At 31.0% G+C, this 26,492-nt stretch overlaps 1 protein-coding gene across 3 annotated transcripts in view; it reads right to left on the bottom strand.

The window, feature by feature from the left end:
* Positions 1-25,933, bottom strand: part of LOC129249674 (dentin sialophosphoprotein) — a 104,318-nt gene extending 78,385 nt beyond the window's left edge. Inside the window, exons 1-2 of one of the 3 annotated variants that reach the window (XM_054889379.1) lie at positions 25,519-25,933; positions 16,284-16,568 (exon numbers count right to left, since the gene is read on the bottom strand). In XM_054889379.1, coding sequence (XP_054745354.1) covers positions 16,284-16,299 — 16 coding nt within the window. In that variant the 5' untranslated portion in view covers positions 16,300-16,568; positions 25,519-25,933. Of the gene's footprint in view, positions 1-16,283; positions 16,609-25,518 lie in introns of those variants that run through there. The other 2 variants (XM_054889380.1, XM_054889381.1) reach the window with 2 other exon arrangements.
* Positions 25,934-26,492: the final 559 nt, after the last annotated feature.

The raw sequence follows: 26,492 nt of genomic DNA, 5'->3' as shown, positions 1-26,492 counted from the left end.
TCCTCTCTCGACGAACAAAACTAACACTCTACAAGACTCTCATCATGCCCGTCCTAACATATGGCACAGAAGCTTGGACGATGACAACATCCGATGAAGTGACGCTCGGAGTGTTGGAGAGAAAGATTCTGCGTAAGATTTTTGGACCTTTGCACATTGGCAGCGGCGAATATCGCAAACGAAGGAATGATGAGCTGTATGAGCTTTACGACGACATAGACATAGCGCAGCAAATAAAGATCCAGCGGCTACGTTGGCTGGGTCATGTCGTCCGAATGGATACAAACGCTCCGGCTTTGAAAGTATTCGATGCGGTACCAGCTGGTGGTAGTAGAGGAAGAGGAAGGCCTCCTCTGCGTTGGAAAGATCAGGTGGAGAAGGACGCCGGTTAGCACGAGAAAGAGACGACTGGCGCGCTTTGTTAAACTCGGCCAAAATCGCGTAAGCGGTTACGTTATTAGCGTCGTGAAAAATACTCTTTGAGGGCAGGAGTAAGAGTCGAGTTGTGAATATTTTGATTGTCTGTTGCGATAGCAGCAGCATGGCGAACATTCTTTGCGTAGTTAGATTTATGTTTTTTGCTGCACAGAAGCGTGTGCGTATTTTGGCTATAACAAGATACTGATCCGAGTCCTTGTTGGGTCTTCGAACCCTACGGATATCTAAAATACTAGAAACATGTCTTGATCGATCTGGTTCCGCGTTTTTCCATGAGGAGATAGCCACATAGCTTTGTGTACTTTTGTGTGCTAGAATCTGGTGCTGCTGTACTAGGGTTTGAGCCGCGGCGAAGTCGATTAGCCTCTGTCCGTTACCGGATATTTCGTTGTGCACGCTGAGGATCGTAAAGCATGAACATAGCGCAACGAATAACGATTCAGCGGCTTCCCTCCGGTTCTGAAAGTATTCGATGCTGGCGGTAGCAGAGAAGGAGAAAAGGCTTCCTCTGCGTTGGAAAGATAAGGTGGAGAAAGACTTGGCTTCGCTTGGTGTGTCCACATGGCGCCGGTTAACACGAGAAAGAAATGTCTAGCGCACTGTGTTAAACTCAGCCAAAAACGCGTAATCGGTTATCGCGCCAATCAAGAAGAAGAAGAACTTGTGAAGAATAATCGGACAAAATGTTGACGGCTTAATTTCATTTTTGTGTTTTTGCTGAGATCAATTTTCAAAGTTACTGAAAACAACTCTGATATAGTTCACACATACAAACGTTCTGAGTACGTTTATGGTAAATTATGGCAAGCTTTCCAATGGAGACGTCAGATGGCGCCTGATAACACCAGACGTTTTCAAACCTTGAAATGTAAATAGCAACCCTCATAAGCCTCCTTTTTAGATATATCCCATTGTTATTTTTTATTGTTGTGATAGCATAAGCTATTTATTATTTATTTACCAATTTCATTATTTTTTTTGCGACGCTCCCTAAACTTTTAGTTTTCCGTCTAAGAAAAATTATCATCAAAATCAGCTCTTAATATTCAGAATAAACCTTGCCCCAAACACGATATGTTTCCCATATACATTACATGGGATTTTGCTACTTTTTGGAATAAACTTTTTTTTTCTCTAGTATGCTAATTTACAGCTATCAGAAACACATATTCGGATGGAAATTTCAACTCTCTACAAAAAAGATCTCTTAAAATTTTTCGATAAATTGACTCCTTTAAAAGTTAATCGAAGTTAAAGTTGAACTGTGTGTAAATTTCAGACTTTTTCACTTATGCAGCAAAATTATTACTGTTATAACAAAAAAAATGAGCTGATTGTTTTTCCAATCAGAAATATATTTTGTCTAAGATCCATCGATCTATTGTCACTTATCAATAAAAAAAGTAAAGTTAATTTTTTTTTGGGTTAGTACAGTATTTAAAAATTAAATTGTATTCTGATATTTAATATTAATTGAATATTTAAGTTTATGTATCTCAATAATTACACCGATTCTAAATCAAAGAATTATAAACTTAACAAATTTCAATATATTATTAATTGTTGTTGATATGACAGAGAACATCCACAACAGTATGAGAAGATATTTACATACAATATTGAGAGTTGAGAGTGCCGACTAAACTATAGTCAAAGTACTACATATGCTTGAGTGGGCATATGCAAGAAAAAACCAAACCATATGTTGGCAGAAATGCTTGTAAAAATAATTGAAAAAGACATTTCATAGCAATAGACCAAAATTGATGAAATATGTCAAAAATATTAGTTGATTAGATACTGTAAATGGAAAAATGTTTGAATAATTTTTACTTAGCTCTGGTCCATTGATTATTTTTTTATATAAACGTGAGAATAATAATTTTGCTGCAAAAGTGAAAATGTCTGAAATGTACACACAGTTCAACTTTAACTTCGATTAACTTTTAAAGGAGTCAATTTATCGAAAAATTTTAAGAGATCTTTTTTGTAGAGAGTTAAAATTGCCATCAGAATATGTGTTTTTGATTGCTGTAAATTAGCATACTAGTTTATTCTCTTATTAAAAAAAGTTTATTAAAAAAAGTTTATTCCAAAAAGTAGCAAAATCCCATGTAATGTATATGGGAAACATATCGTGTTTGGGGCAAGGTTTATTCTGAATATTAAGAGCTGATTTTGATCTGATAATTTTTCTTAGACGGAAAACTTAAAGTTGAGGGGGCGTCGCAAAAAAAATAATCAAATTGGTAAATAACGGACACCCTAATAAGCATATCCCTTTAATGTAATGAGGAATGCTGCTGGAGTCCTTGGTCGTATACCAATCAGTGTCGTTTCGGTAACGTAGAACACACTGACGTGAGAACGAACACCTCGTTGCTGGTCACATTTCGTCGATATTTTTCTTGATATCCAACAAGCTGTGCCTTAGCTTCACTAGTTCACACTAGTTTTGCTGTAAACCCCCTAAGTATGGTTGCTTGCTTTGCTTTCTTAAGAGGAAGAATCTGTTTGTAGTTGTAGTTTGCCTTGCAAGCTCGTCTGATATGTGTTTTTTTATAAATTAAATTAATAGTGGAAATTTTTACTTCAGAAGGCATAGTAACTTGAAATCTTCAAAGTTTTTTACCCTAAAATTTTTTGAATTATGACACTATTGCAGCAATGAGCGATATGAAGACAATTCTTCCAGGGGAATGCTATTTTAAGAATCTCCAGCTTCCAGAATAACTTAGAGCTCCTTTAAGAGGTCGTTGCAATAATCGGCTAAGGCAGAAAAAGAGCTTGGAGAGTGGTTGCGCGCAAACACACATCTGCTTCCACAACTTCTATAACCATCACCATCTTATAATCATCCGTTTGGATGGGTACACTTTTAGAAGGAGTGCAGTACTTGTCTCTCCCTTCCTCTCTGCTAGCAAGTTTTGTGTTAAAACTACTTTCAGAAACCGTAGAGTACAGCGATTTTTTCTGCTCGAAAGGAAGATAAACATTTGTGTAGTCCACCCCTATTATCCGTAGTTTAATGGCTTCATTGGAATGTTTATTTTGACTTGATAAGCTGTAGGACTTAGGACCTGGAACATAGAGTTCACTTGGAGTTGAATTAGGCAAACCCCACTAACTGCTTGCACTTTTTAAAGCAGGTTGAGGTAAGTCGTCTTACCTAAAGCGGGTCAGCATGCAAGCAATGGCTCTTCTACAGATATAACATAGACAACTGGAGCCGCCTTCTCATATCAGTGAAGTAGTTTGTCTACCACTTCAGCTTCTTATTCAAATTTAATTGAATTTGCGAAGCTTTAGTGGACGCCGTTAAATTCAAATGAAGTTAGCTATAATATTTTGTATATTAAGTTTTCGAAAGTTCGTGTACCGAAGCCTTTTTTTACAGTCCTTTGCATGATATTGTACATCTTATTCCTAAAGCTTTGGCCCAAATCGAACTAATCCACTTCTGCAAGGTGCAAAAGTTATATTTCCCAAAACTTGTATGGTGATTATTGATGCTGATTTGCTTCGGTATACCTGCTTTTTTTTGTCTCGGCTGAACGCCATGTATGCACTTCAAAAGAAATCTATGAATACTTTTCGGCCGACTTTGGATGCTTTGTATCACTCTTGCAATTAAGTTTTTGATTATCCTCATTTATTATAAGCTGTTTATAATTTTTTGAGGGCATCTGCGCACACACATTTTTTCACACATACTGACCTGTATCCATTCCACTACAATCAGTGTCTTTATTAAAGAAAGATTAGAGCTATTCATAATAAATTGGAAATAAAAATCAAATTGGAATTGAGTTTCACCAACTCTCATGAGAAAATGTTGGCCATCGAGGTATGGGCCGGAAAAAAGTGGCCTTGGAAAATTAATATACAAGACGCGTTTGATTTATTTATTTAGTAATCTGATACGTAATCGTCAGTTATTTTAGTTATAAGTTCATAGTTAGTTACTGCTGGAACTAAATTCAAAAGCTTGATAACGCTTTCCGGCATTGAAGAAATTCGTCCATCCCCATATTCTTCGGATCTGATGCTGTGTGATTTTGTGGTTATTTCCCGTTAAAAAAAATGTAGAGGAAAATACAACTTAAAAAAATATATTTAAATTAGTAGTGAATAGAGTAAAAATAATGAAGATTGAAAATAAAAAAATAAAATTCTCCTTTTTTGAATTCAATTTACCGAACTTTTGTTAGGCTCGCCAAATCTTTTTCGTAAGCGTGTATGTTAATATGGAAGAGGAGTTAAAAAAAATTTCTTACTATTCATACATCAGAGTTTCGCCACTATGCGCCCAAAGGTTGTGCTCTAGCAAGCAATAATGATAATGAAGTAGTGTTTATTCTTAAGATCTCAAGATGGCTTTGTTTTAATTTTTCGAAAAATATTTTTTTATATTTATAATATTTAGCTGGAATTGATTTTTTCTTACAAATGGAAAAGCTTGCAGTTTTATATCGCCTCTGCATGCCCGATGGTTTTTGTAAGAAACTCTTTCAGGATAGAAATACACCGGAGGCTTGCTATTGCCCGTCGAGGCGACTGCTATCGTACAAAGTCAATGATACTTCCTCATAAATTTTAAGTCCTAGTTAAAATTTTGATTCATTGTCGAATTTTTGGCAGCTTTAAGTATAAAATTTAACTCACCATTTAACTACATGGCTGCTAATTATGTAGTTATTACATTTTGGTATGAAAATTTACCGTTCCATAACGTTTTTCTACAGAAGTATATAAAATTAGTTTGTTTAAGATTTTATTTATTAGATGCAATAAACCTAAGTACAATTTTTAGCATTTATTTATTAAATAGCTTTCACAATTTCATTTGCCTTATTCAAACCCAATTAGTTTTATTTGATCATGCCACAGGTAGCATATCGAAAATTAGACACGCGATTTTTGAGTTAAAAAACTGCAATTCCCTCCATTTCGATTATCACTCCTCTAAGGGGTATTTGATTTTAAATTTTAATGCCCCTTGCCCAATATGCTTGAGAAATCTCCAGAAACATGTACGCAATCGGTTTCCCTTTGATGCATGCATACAATAAGTTTATTCGAACAACAAAGGACTTAAGCAATGAACTCGACTTGACACCAAAGGCGTCAGCTGCCACAAAAGTGCAGTTATGCATGAAGATGAGATGCAATTACAATTAGCAACAACATCAAAAGAGCGACAATACCAAATTTTACACAAACGTATGTTTACGCTAATAAAACCAAAACCAAAACAAGCATATACAAAAAACAACTATAAATAGACCAAAATAAAAAAAATTTAAATAAAAAAAATATAGAAAACAGCCAAAAAATGCCAAAACCACTGCAATAAATGCACACAATAAGTAGATATACATACATAGGTGCACATAAATTTTGCTTCGTGGTACAATGTAGCAATCACTTCCCAGCCGGCAGCATAAGAAAATTTACATGACGAGGCAGCAAGAATCGAAGCAACGAAAAATGTGAACAAAATTAGTAAAAAAACTTGAAAATACTCGTACATCTGCAATAAAAGCGCTGCGATGCGCGTGTGCAGTAAAGATAAAAATATTCAGCCAAAAATACAAAATTGTTCTATCAACAGCTAAATGGGTGGAAGCACAGTGGAGGGATGGATGGGTGTGTGTGTGGGCATGCGTGCCGGTAGATAACTTGGTAGAATCGTACCAACAGCAGCCATAAAGGCCATTTGCCTTGCGAATCACTGCTTTTTGCTCCGCAGCTCAGCCACAGTAAACAAAATATGCACAGCCGGAATTTCCGCCGTAAGCTGTAATGCCACATAGTTTGGCTTCTTCTGATTCTTTTCTGCGTTATATTTTTCTTTTTATTTGTCTTTTTCTTATATACGTATGTGGTTTTTTGTTGTCTATTTATATTTGTTTTAGTTATTTGACTCTTTCGATTTGCTAATTTATTCCCACCTTTTGCTTCTTTGCTGCTTTGTCTATTTTTGACTCATTTGGCTATGCTGCTGCTGATTTTTATCAGCCCTATTGCAACAAATTTGCAAATAATAAGTGTGGCTATGGCTGTTGCGAAGCTACAAATACAAATAAAATACAAATAAAAAACAAATTTAAATACAAAAAACTGTACAAGAATCGATTGCATTTGAAGCGTTCCTTCTCGGATTTTATTTCTTTGGCTGGTAGGCATGACTTTAGGGCACAATTGCGGAAGTTCACTTGAGGCTGGAAATATGACTCAATTGGGAGTAGATAACTTCAGTTTGAAAAAGATTGTCTACGAAGGGAAGAAGCGTTATTCAAATTCTTTGAAAGAAAACTAAAAATTTGTAAAAATGTTTGGCAACTCATAATTTTCAACGTAGCCAGGAATGCGAATAGGGAAAGGCGAAGTTTTCTGATGGCAAAGAAATCTACCAGCACTTAGATAATTCTTACTGTTGAAAGAATTTTAAGTACAAGGTGGCGCAAAATTTATCATTCAATCTTGTTTCCGAATAACTTTTTTACTAAGCAAAAAAAAAAAATTCTTACAAAGACATCCACCAACACTAAGACAATTCTTACTGGTCAAAACAAATCCTTATTAAATTTATTTATTTTAATATATTTTTATTTTTGATATATTTTCTTTTTCATTTTTTACTTCCTTATTTCGTTATTTTTCTTGATTTAGTAAATTTATTTTTATTTTAATTCTGATTTTTTTTTTATTTATTTATTTTGCTTCATTTATTTGGTTGGTTGGTTGGTTTAAGGGTGACCCCGCATCGGAGTGCCACATAGACCACAAGTTGGGTCCGTTGTGTTGCCCTAGAGCTCATTATGTTATATGATTTCCCCACCTAACCGAGATTTTTATTGTAGATTTTGGTCAAAGATATTAATTCGTTTCGAGAATTTGATGAGAGATTCGATTTTCAGGTTCGAGAGTACTGAAAGATTTTCAATTGTTGGAGAGCCTAGAAGAGCGAGTCAACTTCTGGCTAGACCGGGACAACTGCACAGCAAATGTCTGCTCGATACTTCCTCATCTTCGTCCTCGCAGTATCTGCACAGGTCGTTTTGAGGAACCCCGAGCCGACGTGCGTGAGTGCCCAAAAGGCAGTGGCCGGTGATAAGAGATTCATTTATTTAAATTTTTTAAATTATTATTTCTTTTTATTTGTCTTATTTTGTTACTTCTTTATTTATTGAACTTATTTTTATTTTTGTTCTTTATTTATTAACTTTCTCACTTATTTATGTAAATTTACTTTTTCTTCATTTGAATTATTTTTTCTTTGTTAATTCAACTTTTTTTTTATTTTTAAATTAGTTCTCTTTTTTACTTTTATTTCTCATGCAATTTAACTTCCTTTTTTTATTTTATATTTATTTACTTTTTTTCTATATTTTAACATATTTTAATTTTTTAGTTATTTTAACTCTTGTTTTTATTTTATTATTTCTTTATTTATTTAACTTATTTTAATGTTTATTCTCATTTTAAATTTTTTTAAAATTTTTTTTTGTAATTTTTTTCCATTATTTCTTTATATATTTAACTTATTTTTGCTTTCAATTTAGTTCTCTTTTTTTATTTTATTATTCTTTGTTATTAAACTTATTTTTAATTTATTCCCTTTCTTGCTTTTTTTATTTATTTATTTTTCTTTATATTTTTAAATTGATTTAAAGTTTTTGTTTAATTCATTCCTTACTTTGTTTAAATTTAAATTTAGTTTATTTATAATAATTTTTGTTTTTAATAAACTTGCCTTAGGAGATTTGCATCATTACATAATCCCTCTTGCTCAATTCTCAAAATGAATTCGTTGATATGTGGAAATGCATTTGCTCACACATCTCGAACATAAAAGTAAAATTTTTCACTTTAAAAACATTTTTGTGCAATTGTTTCCCACAAATTAAAGTTAAAAAAAGGAAATTTATTCACACTTTTACATAATTGAAAGTATTTGCATAAGGCATCTATCTTGTTTTTTTTTTAATTATTACTTGCGTTGATTAAATTAATGACCAACTTTTGAACAATGAATAAAATTGAATACTCGAAAAAAAGAAAAGAAGCTGTAGGTGAACCAGGCATACACACACGCACACATATGCTGGGTGATGTAAGTATTTTATTGTTGGTTTTTACGGTTGTGTTAAATTTCTGTGTCGTCAAGAGTGACACACCAACAACTGAATCTCGGCTGAATCATTCCCAACCTGCCGCCTTGTCCACCAGTGAGCCATTAAACACAATTTTAAATTCATAATTTTTAATTACTGCGGTTTAGTGCAATTTTGGTTTGCCGCGACCTCTTCTCAATCCAACGCAATTTCTGCTGGCATTGCCGGTTGCGTCTCAAGTTACAGGCAATAATCGGCGACAATGGCAACTGCTGTTGGCTGTTGCAGGTGGCGGTGGGGATAAGTTTCGAATTGCTGCTGATCACTTGAATGTGGTTTTGCAACTGCGGCACGTGTATTTTGAGGCTAAACCACCGCAAAGGGGCGGAGAAATACGCATAGGATTATTTATATATAGATGCATGTATTGTGCTGTGTGTTTTTGTATGTCTGCGATGCAGTTGCAGATGGAGTTCAAGGCCGATGGCATCCATTCACAATCCGAAAAAATTACAAACTATAAAGCCGCTGGGAAGTTTGATATAAAAGACTTAGGCCACGAACCTGCTTTATTTTCTTTTGGCTGTTTTAGAGCTGGTCATTTAATTAGGGCTATTCAGAGTGTTGACATTCAAACAGCAACGAAGAAGTTGAGGCAAAAGAAAATAAAAACGACAATTATGTTCAAAAGAGTTAAAAGGTCTCTTAAATGGTTATTTAAAACGATGCACAAAATTGATTACAAAAAAAATTTGAAGTGTAAAAAAGTTTGACATGTAAGTGGACATTAGAAGAGTTTAGAGGTATTTTAGAATAGCTTTGAAGGAATTCGAATATAATTTTGGAATATGCTTTCTACTGTAGATCAGTTCGTTGCTGTTACTCGTACTAGGAGCAGTGCCAGAAGAGGCGATGAAGAAAATGAAAAATGTATTAAAAAAAATGTTATTTCCATAGTATCTGGTCACCAAATTGGGCATTCGTTTTTAAAAAATTAGCCATTATTAGTAAACTCTTGCTTTTTAAAATTAACTATTTGCCTAAAATAATTTAGGTGGTGGCTGCGCTTGTGGGTTCGACTGCATAAATACGACCCCTCGACCTGTTATAGCAAGGAAATATTGTTGAAAAAGAATACTGCTGGCTCTTTGGAGTGAGATTGTTTAATATAAACCATATTTTAAGAGTCCTGTATCAAAAAGATTACCAATTTTCACATTTTGATTTTCAACAGTAACCTTTAGCGAAGAATGCAGCCTTGAGGCCAAGCCGTAGACCGCAAGTCCCCTAGGGAGGAGAAAGAGGGAAGAGAACTTGATTTCTCTCACGAGTGAAATATCCAACTGCGGTGAATTAAGCGGAAGATATTTGGATATTTGCACCTTAGCGACGGCGAGTATTGTAGGCGATGGAACAATGAGCTGAGCGAGTGTTGGAAAGATCAGGTGGAGAAGAACTTGACTTCACTTGGTTTGTCCAACTGGCGTGCTTTGTAAAACTCGGCCAAACTAGCTTAATCTTTTATCGCACCAATCAAGAAGAAGAATTGATGTTTTCAATTTGTATTTCCAGTGAAGGGCTCGTCGGCTAGCACAATTTGTTAGAGGAAAAGTGGGTGCGGTCCGGAACGTTTCGGTGCTGAATAATGATACGTTACTACATTTAAATAGTAGGGAAATGATAACATTTTTTGTATGTCATTCAGCCAAAAAGAAAGTAAATTATTAAGGACAACCTTGGTAAACTCTGATATGTTAATCTTCATTGCTCTTCCACTTCGATTCTCTGTCAAATTCCTAAACTTTTTTGTTTTTTATTATTTTTACTTCGAATCCATGGACTACTTTACCAATTTTTTTGTTATCTTCCGTCCACCGAGAATATACCTGGAATGCAGTATTTTCAAACTTGCAGATTTGAAGACAGTCAAATCACAGCTTATGCTGATGACATTGCACTTACAGCAACTGGTAATATCTTTACTATCTGGGTAAACTAATCTAAAATTCCTGATATATGATATAGGGGAGCAGATTTAAAGCAAACGCTGCTAAAAGTTAAATGATACTCCCCGCCAGGAACCTCCACTAGATTCGGGTATTTGAAACCAATCCAAGCAGACTTTGCCATATAGGGCAAGGCTATAAGGTGGCTATGTGAAAAAAAATGGACAATAAATTTGTACCATACTGGGGACGTAGGACTTATTCCTCTCTTAGGCGTTTGTATCAGCTAGTCAGTTTTCGATAAGATCGCATTCTGTACCAAAATAGAAAGCCTGCTACGCATTGCTTCTATATTTTTCAGATGGTCTCTGCCTTCTACAAAGTGACGCAAAAGTAATGAACCTATCGGAAGATTTATAATTTTTGCAAAATTTTTGCTCGTTATACGTCAAACATATTTGACACGTGCGATGTAAAAATTTCCAAAAAATGTTTTCCAAAAACAAAATCACAGATATTAGCAGTTTTATTTTCTACAAGAAGTTATTCACAGGAATACTTGTCCAAGTATTCTTTGGCCGATATATATAAAATGAATTCTAGAAAAAATGTGGCATTGGTTTCATGGGATTATTTCGTTTTTGACGTTTTTAACGCTTATTTATGATGCATGTCATAATAGGCGGAAAATATGCAAATTGGCACCAACAATTAAAAAGCGTATGAATATTAAAATAAATATAATATTAATAAATTAAAAAAAAAATAAATAGTTTTATGAAATACAAAATAAACAGAATTTCGAAGTGTTAAGTAGAGAAACAAAAGATTACAAAATTATCAATTAAAAAAACTTAATTAATTAGTTGTACAAATTTACCACAAAAATGCAGGAAATATATGAAACTAATCTCAGAAGATAAAACATTAAATTGAAAATATTTGCTAATTTTGATAATTGGGTGCCGAACTATTTCGCAAACCCACTTCCACACATAAAGATAATACATTTTTTTCCTAACTGTTTACAATTGAAAAAAAGTTTATATTTAGAGAAATTAAACAGAAGTTATTTCAAGGACTTTTTTACAGCAATGGGTTAGGAAACATAATTATCAGAATATTTTATACGCTGCATTGCATCGGGTGGAGGTCAATTTATTTTAGAACCAATTTTAGTTATGTGAACTGAACTTATATTATATATTTATATTGTGATAATTATAATTATATTTTAAAAATACCCATATAAAAATATTCATAAAATTTGTTGCTATATGCGGTTATAAATAAATTTGATAAAATAATTTAAAATAAATAAAATATTTAAAATTAATTCATTCAGAGCTTGCCAAATATGGAAAATATACAAAAATCAATACAAAAAATATTTTTGGTTTTTATTATGGAGGTAAAATTTCATACTCACGTGAATCTATGGATTTTACCTAGTAATGCCTCATACTAGTAATGCCATACTACTTTCACTTTTTGAACGACTTTAAAAATACAAAGAACTAAATATTCAGAAAATCGTTTTAGATAATTTTAATCAGTTTACGATTCTAGTAGGGATATAAAGCGAAGGAATGGATTTATATAAAAAAATAAAATGTGTTAAAAAAAATTAAAAAATTATTTTTTGTAAACAATTTTTTTTATGAGGGTCATTTGACAAGTCCGAGAGGTGGCACTGCTGGCGCATATCTAAGTATATATATATATTTCTTTGGGTTTGGCATTCGTTTGCATCGAGGAAGTCGAGTGATTTTCGAAAAGTCCTTTTCTATCACGGCAACGCGCCAGCTGAAGACTAAGCAGTTGTGATCGCCAAATTTCTAGAAATAGGGTTCCAATTCGTTTCTTTTCAGACTTGGCTCCATCAGATACCTCCGGCTATTATTTGTTCTCCGATTTGAAGAAATGACTGGCGTCAAAAATATGTTATTAAAACGAGGAGGTGATTGCAGAAACGAATGGCTATTTTTGACATTCGTACTTTGCGTCAGAACAAACATTCAAATTCTATAGATTTTTCAGTGTATCCACTGCGTATACTTTATTTTGTTGGAGGAAAGTTCAACTATTTTTTACGCTTTTATAAAACAGTATGAAAAAGGAACTAGAAAAGTGAGCAAACTTTTTTATAGCAGATACATTCTGAATATATTCTATCTATTAATATCAATGAGTAGCTAAGACTGTTTTAAAATATTTTTTGAAAATTTATTTTCTGAAGTCCTTTAATTGATAAGGAAATAAAAAACTGAGTATGCAGCATTACTGTATATAATTTCTAGATTCACGTGCACATGAAATATTTCCTGTATTGTTTTAAATGTCACACTGAGTTAAAGCAGATGACATTAGAGGTGCTTTTGTTTTGAAACGTAAGTACCACAGTTCGTAGTTGCGCTAGCCAAAAGTCATCACCTCTCTCCAACGTTTGGAAAACGAAATTCTGGCATACCAACTGTGACTGTAGTAACAAAGCAATTTGCCATAGCTCACAAACAGCCACTAAAAATGCATGCTAACGCTGCAGCATCCTGCTTACTTTGGCTGAATTCTTCTCGATGACGTTTAAAAGGTATAACGGTAGCAGACCTTATGGAGAGCGAATAGCGATTATATTGTCAAATGCTTCTTAAAACAAGTTTAATGATCAAATGAAAATTGCTTATTAGTATAATTTTATAAATACTAGGTGCACTTGTACAACGCTTTAAAAAATAAATAAAAACAAAAAAGTGAGGTAGAGCATCAATTTAAGATGATCTGCGCTCAGTCCAGCCGCTTCAGGCGACATCCTCAGATGTTGTTGAGGAACTCGAAGAAATTATGTTAGAGAATGGATGCCACCCTATACCCCAGATTTAGTCCACTCTGATTTTGATTTATTGCCAAAAGTCAAGAAATTGCTTCGCGCAAAAAATTTCCTGGTCAGACTTTTCTGTTTGTGCATTTGAAATAATTTTATTTTAAACTGATATTATGCTCAAACTCCTTAGTACTTATTTTGTGCTTCAACTATTTTAGCCGACGAAACCAATGCACACTTGATAAAGTATTTTAATAGATTCGCTTACCTTAGACACATTCACCACGATTTTTTTTAAGTACGTAACAGAATTGGACTGTGGCAATGCTTGGAGAAATAAGAAGAAGCGTTTGGGATGAATAAAAAATCTGAAGAATTGAATGAACTCGATTGGACAAATAAAAGAAGACACAGCAAACGCACAGCCAATGAAGACTGCAATTTGAGCTATTATGAATTTTCATACAAAAAATGTTGACTTTAAATGTGTGTATGTATGCACGCTCATATGCCAGTTTTAGTACGTATGCGCAGCATCAATTTAATCCAGATGCAATATTTCCCATTGCCGTAAACAACCAAATATGTGTGTATATTTAGAATGTACGGTTTTGCTCTTGACAAGCGCACCGCTGGACATTTGGCGGCAAACGAGTGGCTCAGCGCGCTGGCTGGCGGATCAGCTGGTGGATGGACAGCTAAGTATGCAGGTATGCATGTATGTGAATGTATATTATTTGAGTGCTGTAAATGTTTACAGTTGTTTAACTGCACTGCTGATGACATGGCTCATGCTGGCGAAGGTGTTTGTGTCTACAGCAGCCGCAACTGGATTTATATTTTTTTCGATGTATTTTTTAAATTACTTTTTATCACTGCTATTTGCTTGTGTTTGCTTATTTCGCTTTTTATTATTTTTGTAGTTATTTGTTTCTGCTTTTGGCAATAAAAACAGATGCAGATACAAGTCGCGTCGTAACCTTTCAAAAATTTGCAATTTGCTGCAAAAGTGACACAGAAACGAAAAAGAGTCGCTTAGAAGTCCAAATGAAACAAAGTTGTAGAGCTGGTTTTATAGCCTTTGCATGTTGCTTCTTACTGTTTTTACTGTTGTTTACAGCTGTTGCCACTTCTTGAAGTGCGGTCCATTAAATGTTAATTTGCTGTTGTCGCTATAGTTAATATTAATGTGTCATAAACCCAGTTGAGGGAAAAGGGAAGTATGCATGGCAGAACGTTAGCAAAGGTAAAGGCTGAGCAAATCCCGTGGACAGCCAAGCAACTAAGCGAGAAAAACGTACGCTATTATAGGCTATTACAAATTGTGGTCATACAGAACACAAAATTTAAATTAGAAATGCAAGAACGTGCTTGAGTACTGAGACTCTTAGAATATATCTTTGAGTTGGCCTTTTATCGTTTTGTTTGAATCGCAATTGTTTTTTTTTTTTCGATTAACTTTTCGAAAATTTAATAAAATGTCATACTGCTGAACAAAGGAATTTTAAAAATTGTAAAAAGCTCAAATTTTTTTAAGTAAATGTGCAGAATAAATCTAAAAAAAGTTAAAAAATATTACGCAACTTTAAAATAATAAAATTATTTAAAGCTAACCCATGCATACGAGTTTGAAATAAACTCCAGAACATTAAAACTAAAAAAATACCAAAAAATTAACAAAAACCCGTTAAAGTAGCTGTTCTATATTATTAAAAACTAGTACTAAAATTTATTTCAAAAAGATAAAGTTTGTGGAAATTGAAATTTGTTAAATAAATTGGCACAAAAACATGTTTAAATATAAAAATTGAAATTTTTCTAAAACAAGAAAAAAATTCTAGCAAATTTAAAATTTTAAAATAAAAAATATATATAACAGTAAAATAATAAATAATAAAAAAAAATGTAAAAGTACAAAAATTTACGACCAGCAAATTACTAAAAACTTATAAAAAAATATAAAATTTAATAAATAAAAATTTGCTACCTGTTAATTTTAAAAAAATTACAAAAAATGTAAAACTCTATAAATAAAAATTTGCGACAAGAAAATGTTTAAAAACCTATAAAAAATATAAAATTTAATATTTTAAAAAGTGTAAAATTTAATAAATAAAAATTTACGACCCGAAAATTATTAATACCATAGTAGTACTGATATCTGTTAAAGCAAAAACTACATTTACATTTAAACTTATATTAAGATTAAAAAAAAATTAAGCTTTTTAATAAAAAATGTGAATTCATAAAAATACATAAAAGTGTTTTTTTTAAGAAACAAAAGTTAAAAAACTACTAGAAAATAATATAAGAGTAAAATCATGAAGATGAAAAAAAAATTTTTCAAACTATTCACAAATAAAATTTTATAAAAATGAAATGTTTGTTTCGTTTTGTTTTCGATAAAAAAATTCATAAATAAGACAAATTTATACCATAAAAAGAATTATGAAGTATAAAAAACTAACTTTGGAAGTTTTGACATTGTCACCCAACGCTATCGTTCTGCAAAGAAGTACCAAACCCCGGGAGTGTGAAGTGGTGTCACACGATGCATTTCTTGATCGCAAATTTGTATAATTACTGGAAGATTTCAAATTTAAATGTTTGAGGCGGTCACCGTGGTCGAATAAGTTTGTGCGTGGCTATTATTCTATATAGCCAAGATTCAAAACCAATTTAGGGCACGGAACACCAAATGATACAAGCAGATTTTTTTAAGCGCAGTCGCTTCTCGGCAGGCAATGGCGAACCCCCACCTTCACTTATAGACCTAATCATTCATATGCTTATAAGGCCAATCGAGTAGAATATGAAATAAATACAGAACTTTTTTTTGTTACAAAGCACAAGAAGGTCACAAATACATATTTCTAAATATACTCGTGCACACATCCATACATTACATACATACATACATACATACATATGTGATAATAAACGTCACATTCGACTCACCTTTAAAAGGTCGCATTTCTGTCACTGCTGGCTGTCACTGTTGGCTTGACGTTTGCGTGCTTTTTTTCTACTTCTGTTTTTGCTTCTGCGTCAGTTTCTACTATCTTCGTTTTGGGTTTTGTTCCACTGTTTTTCTTTTTTGTGTGCAAATGTTGCACTATTTTTCGTTGTAGTATTTTTTTATAAAATATTTCTTTATTTTATTTTATGTAAGATATCTACGTTTGTATCTATGTGTTTATTCGTGCGCTAATCGGCGCTGAAGCTGATGCTGCTGTTGCTGCACTGCAAAATTGATGTAATCGCAAATATACCGTTGACTACTTTTTGATTTTCACGTTAGATTTAGAAAAGAAAAAACAATACCGAAAATATGAAACACTAAGAAAATAAGAGGAGAAATAAAAATGGCAAGAAAAAAAATGAAAAGTCGAAATGTTCGAATTGTCTGCAACTGTTTCACGTTTCACGCTGCTTGTCGCCTGTTGCATATGGCATGTTCAACATTCTGTCTCAATGCAATGTCTTCAAGCGTTTTACGCCTTTCTGCTAGTTTAACTTTTAATTATCTTTCAGATTTTTATATCTTTGCGCTGCATTTTTTTGTTGTTTCTAGTGTTAAGGTTTCTGTGCATTTTTTATTGTGATTTATGTTCTTTACGTATGTAATAATTCTTTATTTTGTTATACTTTTGAACATGAATAGTTATTATTGTATATGAGGTTTATATTTTTTTTCCCCTTGGTTTTTGTCCTAACAAATGAGCTCCACTTTTTAAAAGCGTTTTTTATTGCTTAAGTGCTAGTAACTTTTTTTTTGTGTGAAGAGGGTTTGGTCTTTTAGTTTTTATAGCGCCGAAACGCCTTAGTTTTAGTACTGTTTGTTTTTTCTTAATTAGTAAAATTAGTTACTGTAGGCCTTCGTTTTTGAGTCCGAAATTTTTTATCTTTGCAATGTGTATTCTATTATTTTATTCTAGTCTTTAAAGGTTGCCCCGAAGGTGGAGTGGTTTTTGTTTGTTTTAAGTTTGAGATAAAATTATATTTTATATTTCTGTGTCATAATGTTGAATTTTTTTTATGCATACAACTGTAATTTGTTCTCAAAAAAATTTAAATTTACCTTAAAATTCATTAAACAAGTTATGTCTACAATAAATAAAAATAAAATTATAAATTTTTAATTGATGCGTAAACAGTACTTATATGTTTTTACAAAAAACAATATGCATGTATTTTATAAAAAAAAAATATTAAAAAAAATTTATTTAACAAAACACTAAATTTTTTAATAAAAAAATTCCATTAAAAAAATTATTTAAAACATTTTCCATCATTTCATAAAAATATGGGTACATTAAAAAATGTTAGATATTGTAAAAATTTATAAAAAAAGGTGTGCGTATAATAAATGAAAATAAAATTGTAAATATTTAAGTGATCCATAAGCAGTCTTCATATGTTTTTACAATAAAAAATGCATATGTTTTATAAAAAAAATATTCAGATGTTTTTATAAAAAACAAAATAATTAAAAAAAACCTAGTTAAATTAAAATGTTTGTAGAAAGATATCAATTAAAAAGATGTTTAAAATTAATTTAAATTAATTTTGTCAATTATTGTTTAAGAATATTTAATATAAATACAATAAAAAAAGTTGTGCGTATAAAAAATAAAAATAAAATTTTAAATTTCTAATTGATGCATAAATAACTTTAGAAAAAATGCACGTATTCGAGAGACACAAATACTTACATGTTTTTATAAAAACAATGTAATTAAAAAAATATATTTTTAAAATAACTCAGTTTGTAAAACAAATACAAATTAAAAAGATATTTAAAATATTTTCAAGTATGGGCATTTAAAAAAAATTATATTCAATAAAAATTTATAAAAAAAGTTATATTACTCAAATACAAAATTCATGCACAAAAAATATAACTATGGTATATATTAGTATATAAAAAAAATGCAATTAAATTCCTAAAAGCAAAACAAAAAAGAAAAGAAAAATATGAATTCTTCACGCAGAGATGTAAAATTTTGTAGGTAATTATTCTTCTGCATTTTTGAACACATAAAAAATAAATAGTTTTTATTTCAACTGTTGAAGCGAGTCGGAGTTGAATATTTAAATATTTGTGTGTTTTATTTTAACATAGTTTACATACTAAAAATTATTATGTAAACTAGAATACGCAGTGGCAGCTACATACGCCTTTGGCTGACAAAATGAAAATATATGTATTTATGATAAATATTTTGTTTTTGGTTCCACCTAAAAACTACGGGAAATATATCTGTATATATGACACACATTTTTTTCTCGCTTAAAAAATTTAATTGTAATTATTAAAGAAGAAAATTGTGTTACTAATTAAAATTTATAAAGTTTTTTTTTATATTAGAAATATAAATTTAATAAAATTTTTATTATAAGCGAAAATTGTTATGTTTTTATATAATCATATATTTTTCATTTGATTATTAATTTCTAGAAAGCTTTAGTTGCATCCATTAAAAAATATGTATTCTTTATTTTGAATGTATCTGAAATTTCTGAGTCATTCCACTCAACTGTCTTTGTATCGCTGTATACCTATATGAACTCTATGAACCTCTACAGTTTCTTTACAAGGCTAATATGGTGCAGAATACTTGTATGGTGGCCATCTGCTCTAAAGACGAGTTACGTTAAAATCATGAGCAAGGTCCAAAGAACAGGTCTCTTATGCACCTCTGGTGCTTTAAGAACTACCCCAAATAAAGCGCTAGAAGTGCTAAATTATTAATTTACCATGGAGAAGGGGGGGAATTAAATTTTTATATAGATGGTTCCAAGCTAGACGATAAAGTTGGCTATAAAGTATTTTCGAAAGAATTAGCGCTGGAACTATCCGTTCGACTACCAGACTACTGCAGCATTTATCAAAAGTGGCTACATACCTAACATATTCTCGGATAGCCATAAAATCAATGAATGCGGTTATACTAAGATCAAAGGTTGCTCAGGAATGCCGAGCAGCCCTAAATGATATTAGCGTCGTATTCAAGGTCAGCTTTATTGGGGTCCGGGACACAGAGATATTGGGGGAAACTGTAGAGCTGATGAGCTAGCCAGAAAAGGTACTGCTCTTCAAGTGTTCCGTGATAAAAGTACCATTGGAATACCTTTGGCCACGAGCAAATTAATAATAAAAAACAACATTACCCAAGAGGCCAATAGGTCATGGGAAGATGAAGGTACATGCGTAACAGCCAGGCTACTATGGCCGGAAACAAACATGAAATGGAAAAAGGAATTGCTTAGCCTCTCAATAGAATATATCTCGAAGATCGTGGTTGTGTCACCGGCCACTGGCTATTTGGCAGGCATTCCTTGAGACTAGGAGGATTCTCCCATGAATATTGCAGAAGTTTTAGAGATTAGTAAGAGGAAGAAACAATTTGCAATTGTCCAGCCTTAGCTAAAATCAGAGCAGGTTGTCTAGGTAAACACTTTTTCAATTCTCTTACAGAACTATCCAGTGCGGGAATAGACCAATCCTGCGCTTCATAAGAGCCTCAAAATGGTTTCATGAAAATAAATAAACAAGGTTCCCGTGTCGCACAGTGGTATCACAACGTACCAGTAAGGTCTAAGTGAGTTGGTCATATGGACTGACTACCACCATAACTTAACCTAACCTAATGTGGTGCAGCTTGTATATTAAGGCGTTTCTTGATACTCTATCAAACGCGTAAAATTTCTTCTTTTATTCGAGTTTTAAATGAACAAAAACGTCTAAATTGAATATATTGCCTACTGTGGAATAATTCTTCCCGAGGTCGGCTTGATACTCTTTTAAAATACTGTTTCTTTCAGTCCAAGAGGTAATTTTTTCATTAATTGTGCCCATCATAACTTTGCAGTTGCAGGGTAAGATCACCCTTTTTGAAAATAGGAAACACTATACTTTTCTATATGGCGTTATAAAATGAGATTTTGACTGTACTGTCCTTCTAGAAAAAATGAACTTTAATGCTCTAAGAAGAAAACTTTGAAATTCCTACCCTTTTTTAGTAGAAGTAATACAACAAATTTGTCCGAAACGATTCAATTTCTCGCGCTCTTAATAAGTTCAACCAGATATCATCTCTTATCGAACTTGATTTTTTTTTGTCTAATAATGTTTTCATTAATCTTCTGAACTCTTCTATAAATTCTTATTTCAATAAAAAAAAGCATATAGCAAGCAAAGGTGTAAAATTATGTTGTGTTTTTAATTTAATTTTCAATATAAAGCTAAATTATATACTTAGGATATTTAATCAAATTGTATTATAATAAACTGTATTTAACTTCAAAAATGGGGCCAAAAATATACATAAATATCTGTTATCAAAATATGAAATATCGTTACTGAAAATAAAAAAATGTATAGTAGAGTAAGCTTATAACTCCACAACATTCAAACCTTTAATGAATTCCTATATAAAAGTGCGCTGGATTAAAAGCAAAATATTTGCAAAAAAAGTTAAAATATACTATAAGGTGGCCCTCTGCGTTACTATGGAGCCACAGGGATATATATATATATATATGTATATTTATATATATGGCCAGAAAACATCAATTGATGAAAATATTTATTAAAAATATTTAATTCAAACAATTCGTCAGGGCCGTTTACATATCTGCATGAGTTGTTCTGAAATTTATGGTTACTAAATGTGACCTGGTCTATGAAAAGGTACCTTACGTGTCAAAAAATCATTTTCACTTTTTTGTTGATTCGAATAGTGTATGAAAGGCTCTTTAAAATGGTGAAAACCAGAAAGTCATAATTTGTTTAAAAGTTTGTTAAAAGTAAAAAAAAGAGAAGTAAAAATACGAAAAAGACTGTTTTTTTTGTCATGATACAAATTAGAATAACGAAGACAATAATTTGTGCAAATTAAAAACTGAACCATTCCTGGACAGTCTGAGGTGCAGTGAATACGATACTGAAGTCTGTTTTCAAAAAATTTGTTACAAAAAATGTATTCATAACTTTATAAATGGTGGTTTTTAAGGATTTGTCAAAATTTTTGTCACGAATTGTGCCATTGTTTCAACATCAAAAGTTAATTAAAATATTTAAAAACTGTTATTCGGGGGTTTGCGAGATCGCTGATGACGAATCTGTTGTGAGATTTAAAAAAATCAAAATAGCTGATCCAATATGGCGGACAAATTTTTTGTTTCGCGTACTCTCGATCATTTTTCGTGGTACAATTGTTTGGCATTTGTTAGTACAACAATTATTAGAGAGAAATTTGGTTACCATCTCCTGTTCCTCTTCATCCACAGTAGATAAATCTATCTTAACGAAAGCTTTTTCCATATCATCTTCTGAATAAGTGAAATATAGTTCACCATCATCATCGTTATTCGAACTAACATCATCGTTTTTAGGAAAATATTTACTGTAAATGGCACTAAACTCCTTGTCAACACTCATTTTTCACTATTTTGTGAACAAAAGACTAACAGAAATGATTACATAAACGTAGTAACAGAAAAGCCACGAAGTAGAATAAGGAGACGTAACGCAGATGTCAACTGTAAAATTGTCAATTTGACATTATATTCGTAGTCAGTGGCTTTAAAAACCTTTACAAACATGTGCCACTTATTTATAGTTATTGTTGCTATTTGGAAAACTTAAATTATTTAAAAATTTTCAAATTTGACACCAGAATCGTATTCAGTACTTCGAAAAATTTTTGTCACCGCGTCTTATAAGTTTTTTTTGGCATGGATGTCGGTATAAAAGCTAACTTATTTTTTAAAACGAGTTCTGCGATTTGCATTAACTTTTTCTTATTTATTTATATATAAAAAAGGTTTTTCACTGCTTCCGTAATTTTATTGATACTGTGATCTATGCTGAAGAAAATAAGCCAAACCGGATTGAAAAATATTAATATTTAAAAAAGTTACACGGGTTTTTAGAAGTTTAAACTTTAACTGCTGTTTTCTCGAAAACTTGTTTTCGCACGTAAGGTACCTTTTCGTAGACCAGGTCACAAATATTGAAAATATTTTCTTTTTTATCTACTAATCATTGCTTATGTAGACAACATATTAATATTAGTTTGGGAAAAATAAATCTATTATTTTGTAGGTACATGGCTCTAGTGATCAAGTATCGACCAAACAATTTAAAGTTAAAGGCTTTTGATATTTTTATACTGTTATTTACATTTACTAGAATTAATTAAAGTTTTGGTTAAAGTTCACTTTTCACACGAATTATAAATAAAAGTTATTAGTATAATTTTTTAGTTTATTTCTGCTTCGATCAAATTTTTATTGTTACTACTACTAATTTAACGCTTAGTTCTTTGTGCAATTTTATTTTCATTAATTTTTAGTTGGGCTTTTCGGCTTTGGACGTGCATTTAACATATTTCTATTTGAGCTGCCAGGTAGCTTCCTAAAATCTAATTTTCTATCGATTTATGGATACAACCTTTTAAAAAGGAACATCGAACAGGACTAAAAAGGCTAGAACCAGCTGCCGAACCGTAGGTTTTGAAAAAGGTGTCCAACAGAGGGTTAATTATACATATCTTAAGTTTTTTTGTAATTTCGAGTCGTCTTTGCATTACCTTGAAATTTTTGAAAATTAAACTTGCCTGCTTTATATTATATGTTCTTTCAAAAGATTGAAATAATCATTTTTGCAAAGAACGGGGTGTTTGTGAGTTCCTTATCCGCGAAAAAAGAGCTATAATTTAAAAAAATGTATTTCAACTTTAACTTCGGTTTCATATAAATTTTTTAAATTTATAAATTTTATAAGATAATAATTTTAGTTGTAACTTTGAGCATAGTTTTATTTTCAACGTTTTATATATTAAATTGTAATTGTATTATTTTGTATTTCTGGAAAATTATTATAAAATATTTCTTAATAGGCTTTTATATTTCGATAATTGATTCTGATAACTTTTAAACTTTCTAGTTTTTTATTACTATTATTTATTTATTGCTTTATTAATTATTATATATTTTTATTAATTTAAATTTTTATTTAATTTAAATTTTAACATTAGTTATATTTTTAATTATAATCAATATTTTAATTTCAATAATAAACACAAAACAAGCATTTATATTTTGATAATTTATTTTTTATTTTTTTATTATTACGTATTATTTATTCTTGATTTGTTATTTCGCTTTATATTGTATTTTATTTTAATTTAAAAATTAATTTAATTTTTAATTTCAATCAATATTTTAACTTTAAGAATTAAACATTTCGTTTTTAATTTTATTTTCAATATTTTGCATTTGTATTAATTCATATTTTCGCAAAATTATGAAGTATTGCTAAAATAGGTATTTTGTATTTTACTAAATTAATTTTAAATATTTTTATTATTATTCATAATTTATTATATATTTATTATTTTATTTCTTATTGGCTTTTATTTTATTTAAGTTTTATTATAAGCCGAAGGCCCTGGCAGCCAGCGCTTAGTACTTACGTGTGGCAGTTATTTATAATTGTTACTCTTGTAAAAATAAATAAATAAATAAATAAGTTTTATTATTAATTTTAATCAATACTTTAATTCCACTAGTTTACATTTTACTTATTTTTTTTTTAAATAATTTATATTTCTAGGATTTTTTGTGATTCTATTTAAAGTCTGTCTTTTAATGTAATACAATTTTTAGTTTTTAAGCAACTTTTTTTCGAATTAAAACGTTGGTTTTAATTTAATTGAAATTATTTTTAATTTTGTAATTTTTACTGTTTTAATTAAATTTTTAATTTTACCTTTAACTTTAATTAATGTTTATTTGATAACCAATGTTAATAAAAAAATATTTTGTGTTTGTAGCTTTATTATTTTTTATTTGACTTTAGTTTTAATATTTATTTTTAACAGATATTTTTATTACAATTTTTGCTTTAATTATAATATTTTTGATATTTACTAGTTTTTAATTAAAATTAATAAAAAAATGACTTCGACCTTTATTATGTTTTATTTAATTGAAGCTTTAATAAACTTTATTTCTAATTAGAGTTGATATTTTAATTTAACATTTACTATGTTTTAATAAGATTTTAATTTGAGCTTCTAATTTTTTAATTTAATAATTTTAGTTAATACTTACTTATATTAATATTTTAAAATTTCAATAAAATGTATTTGGACTCTGTTTCAATATTTATTTCAATATTAATTTTATTTCTCATTTTAGTCAACGTTTTAATTTTAATTTGAAATAAAATTTTTGTTTTAATTTAAATTTAAATTGTAATATTAATTTTACTTTTCAAAATCAAATTTTAATCTTTAATTTTTAAATTTTTACCATTTTTTTATTGAAATTTTAAGTACTTCTTTTCCAACTCTAAAGACAAATTTAATAATTGATAGAAAATCAATTCAAATCACCATTTTTTTTAATTTTGGATAAATGTTTTACCCTCTAGTTTTATTTTTTAAGTTTTACTTATTAGCGTTACAAAAATGCCTGTCATGGCCATCTAAGTACCGTGCAAAGATTAAAACAGCAATCAAAAATTGTCCCCAATTTTTTGTAAACTGCATAAATTAAAATTTAACAGTCACTTGAAAATATTTCCTTACCCTAATTTCAGTTTTAATTTGCGATATTACTTTTACTTTACATAAACATTCATTTACAAATGTCGTGTGTCATTCAAAAAAAATTAGGTGCACTTAAAAGAAGAAAATTATCAGCAATTTTGTTACTCTGTAATTGAAATTTTAGGTTGGTACAATTTTTTTTTTATAAATTGTTACGTTATATTTCCTTCATAGCTCGTTTCAAAATAGCTTTTATTATTTAATCCCAATTATTGTCCACTTTGTATTGTCTATGTTTTTAGTTGTTTTTTACTTTGAAAATTTATTGGTCGCTAAGATCGCTTAAAATTGGTCTCGTGAAATTTCATTACTTTCGAAAATGTCACAGAGCTATTTTAACTAACACTTCATAGCTATAAACTTTTACTTCAACATTTTACATGAACTTCATTGACTTAGGAAAATATTAGTTTTAGTTTTACTCTCCTTACTTCGTTAACTGTTTTATACTTTGTTTTTCTTGTTTTTTTTTTAATGTTTTCGAAAACACTTGAAATCGGTTAACGTAATTTTCAAAGCCTCGGATTTTGAGAAAAAACAAAAAAAAAAAAATAAGTACAAACACCAACCACTTTATTGACACTCGTAGTTGAGGAAGTCGTTAGAGATTTTAAGATTTTCCCAAAAGATTTTCACAAAACTACCGAAGACGCGGACGCTGAAGACGTCTTTACGCGATCGTTACCAACATTTGAATGTTTCATTTGGCAAATGTGCCGACGAACTTTAGTAGTACTTACTGCCTTATTGTCTGATCGGCGCTTCTTCAGCGACACAAAAACGAAGATGAAAATAAGTGGAAAAATAAGAAATAGCAACGGCAACATTAACATCTATAACAACAACAACAAAAGTTCATAGAGTACGAATAAAAAAAAGCGGTTTAAGCCATAATAACAATTGGCCGATAGCAGCGGCAGCGGCGACGGCGTGGAGTTGGTGGTCAGGTCGTTGGGATGACACAGCAAAGCGACAGCGAAGATGAGGCTGACACTACAACCGCAACAGCGACGGCGAACAACCCCAACAACGGCAGCCACGAGTATGGGGCGGACGATAGACGATGTTGGGTGATGCCAACGAAAATACAAAAACTGAAAATAAACCAAGCAAAAGCAGGCAAAATCACAGCAACAAACAGGTTAAGCGCTGAGAGCAAAGCAAATGAATATTTTTACAAACACTGAGCGGATCTGTGAAGCAGCAGGAGAAGCTTGGCGCCTAATTTCAGTTTTAAGGTAAAGCAAAGACAAATGGAAGGTAAAGCAAGCCAATCTGAATAAAAAAATTGAGTTTGCGCAAATTAAGGTGGCTTGCCCAAGCCGAAGATTATAAGTCGGTGCTCAGCAGTAGGGCAGCGCTCCCGACGGTATTGGGATGCTACTTTGCCTCAATATTTACTTAGTTTTATTGTTTTTTGTTACTTGCACGAAACGTGACCATTCATTCATGTTATTTCCTGCCACACGAAGTGAAGCATTGGTTCACTCGCCGCACACGATCGGTCGAATGCAATGAAGTTCATCGGATGCAATGGTTTGGG

The sequence above is a fragment of the Anastrepha obliqua genome, chromosome 1, assembly GCF_027943255.1.
Source record: "Anastrepha obliqua isolate idAnaObli1 chromosome 1, idAnaObli1_1.0, whole genome shotgun sequence".
Lineage (NCBI taxonomy): Eukaryota > Metazoa > Arthropoda > Insecta > Diptera > Tephritidae > Anastrepha > Anastrepha obliqua.
Note: the sequence above shows the minus strand (reverse complement) of the source record. Positions and strands in the feature narration are given on the sequence as shown.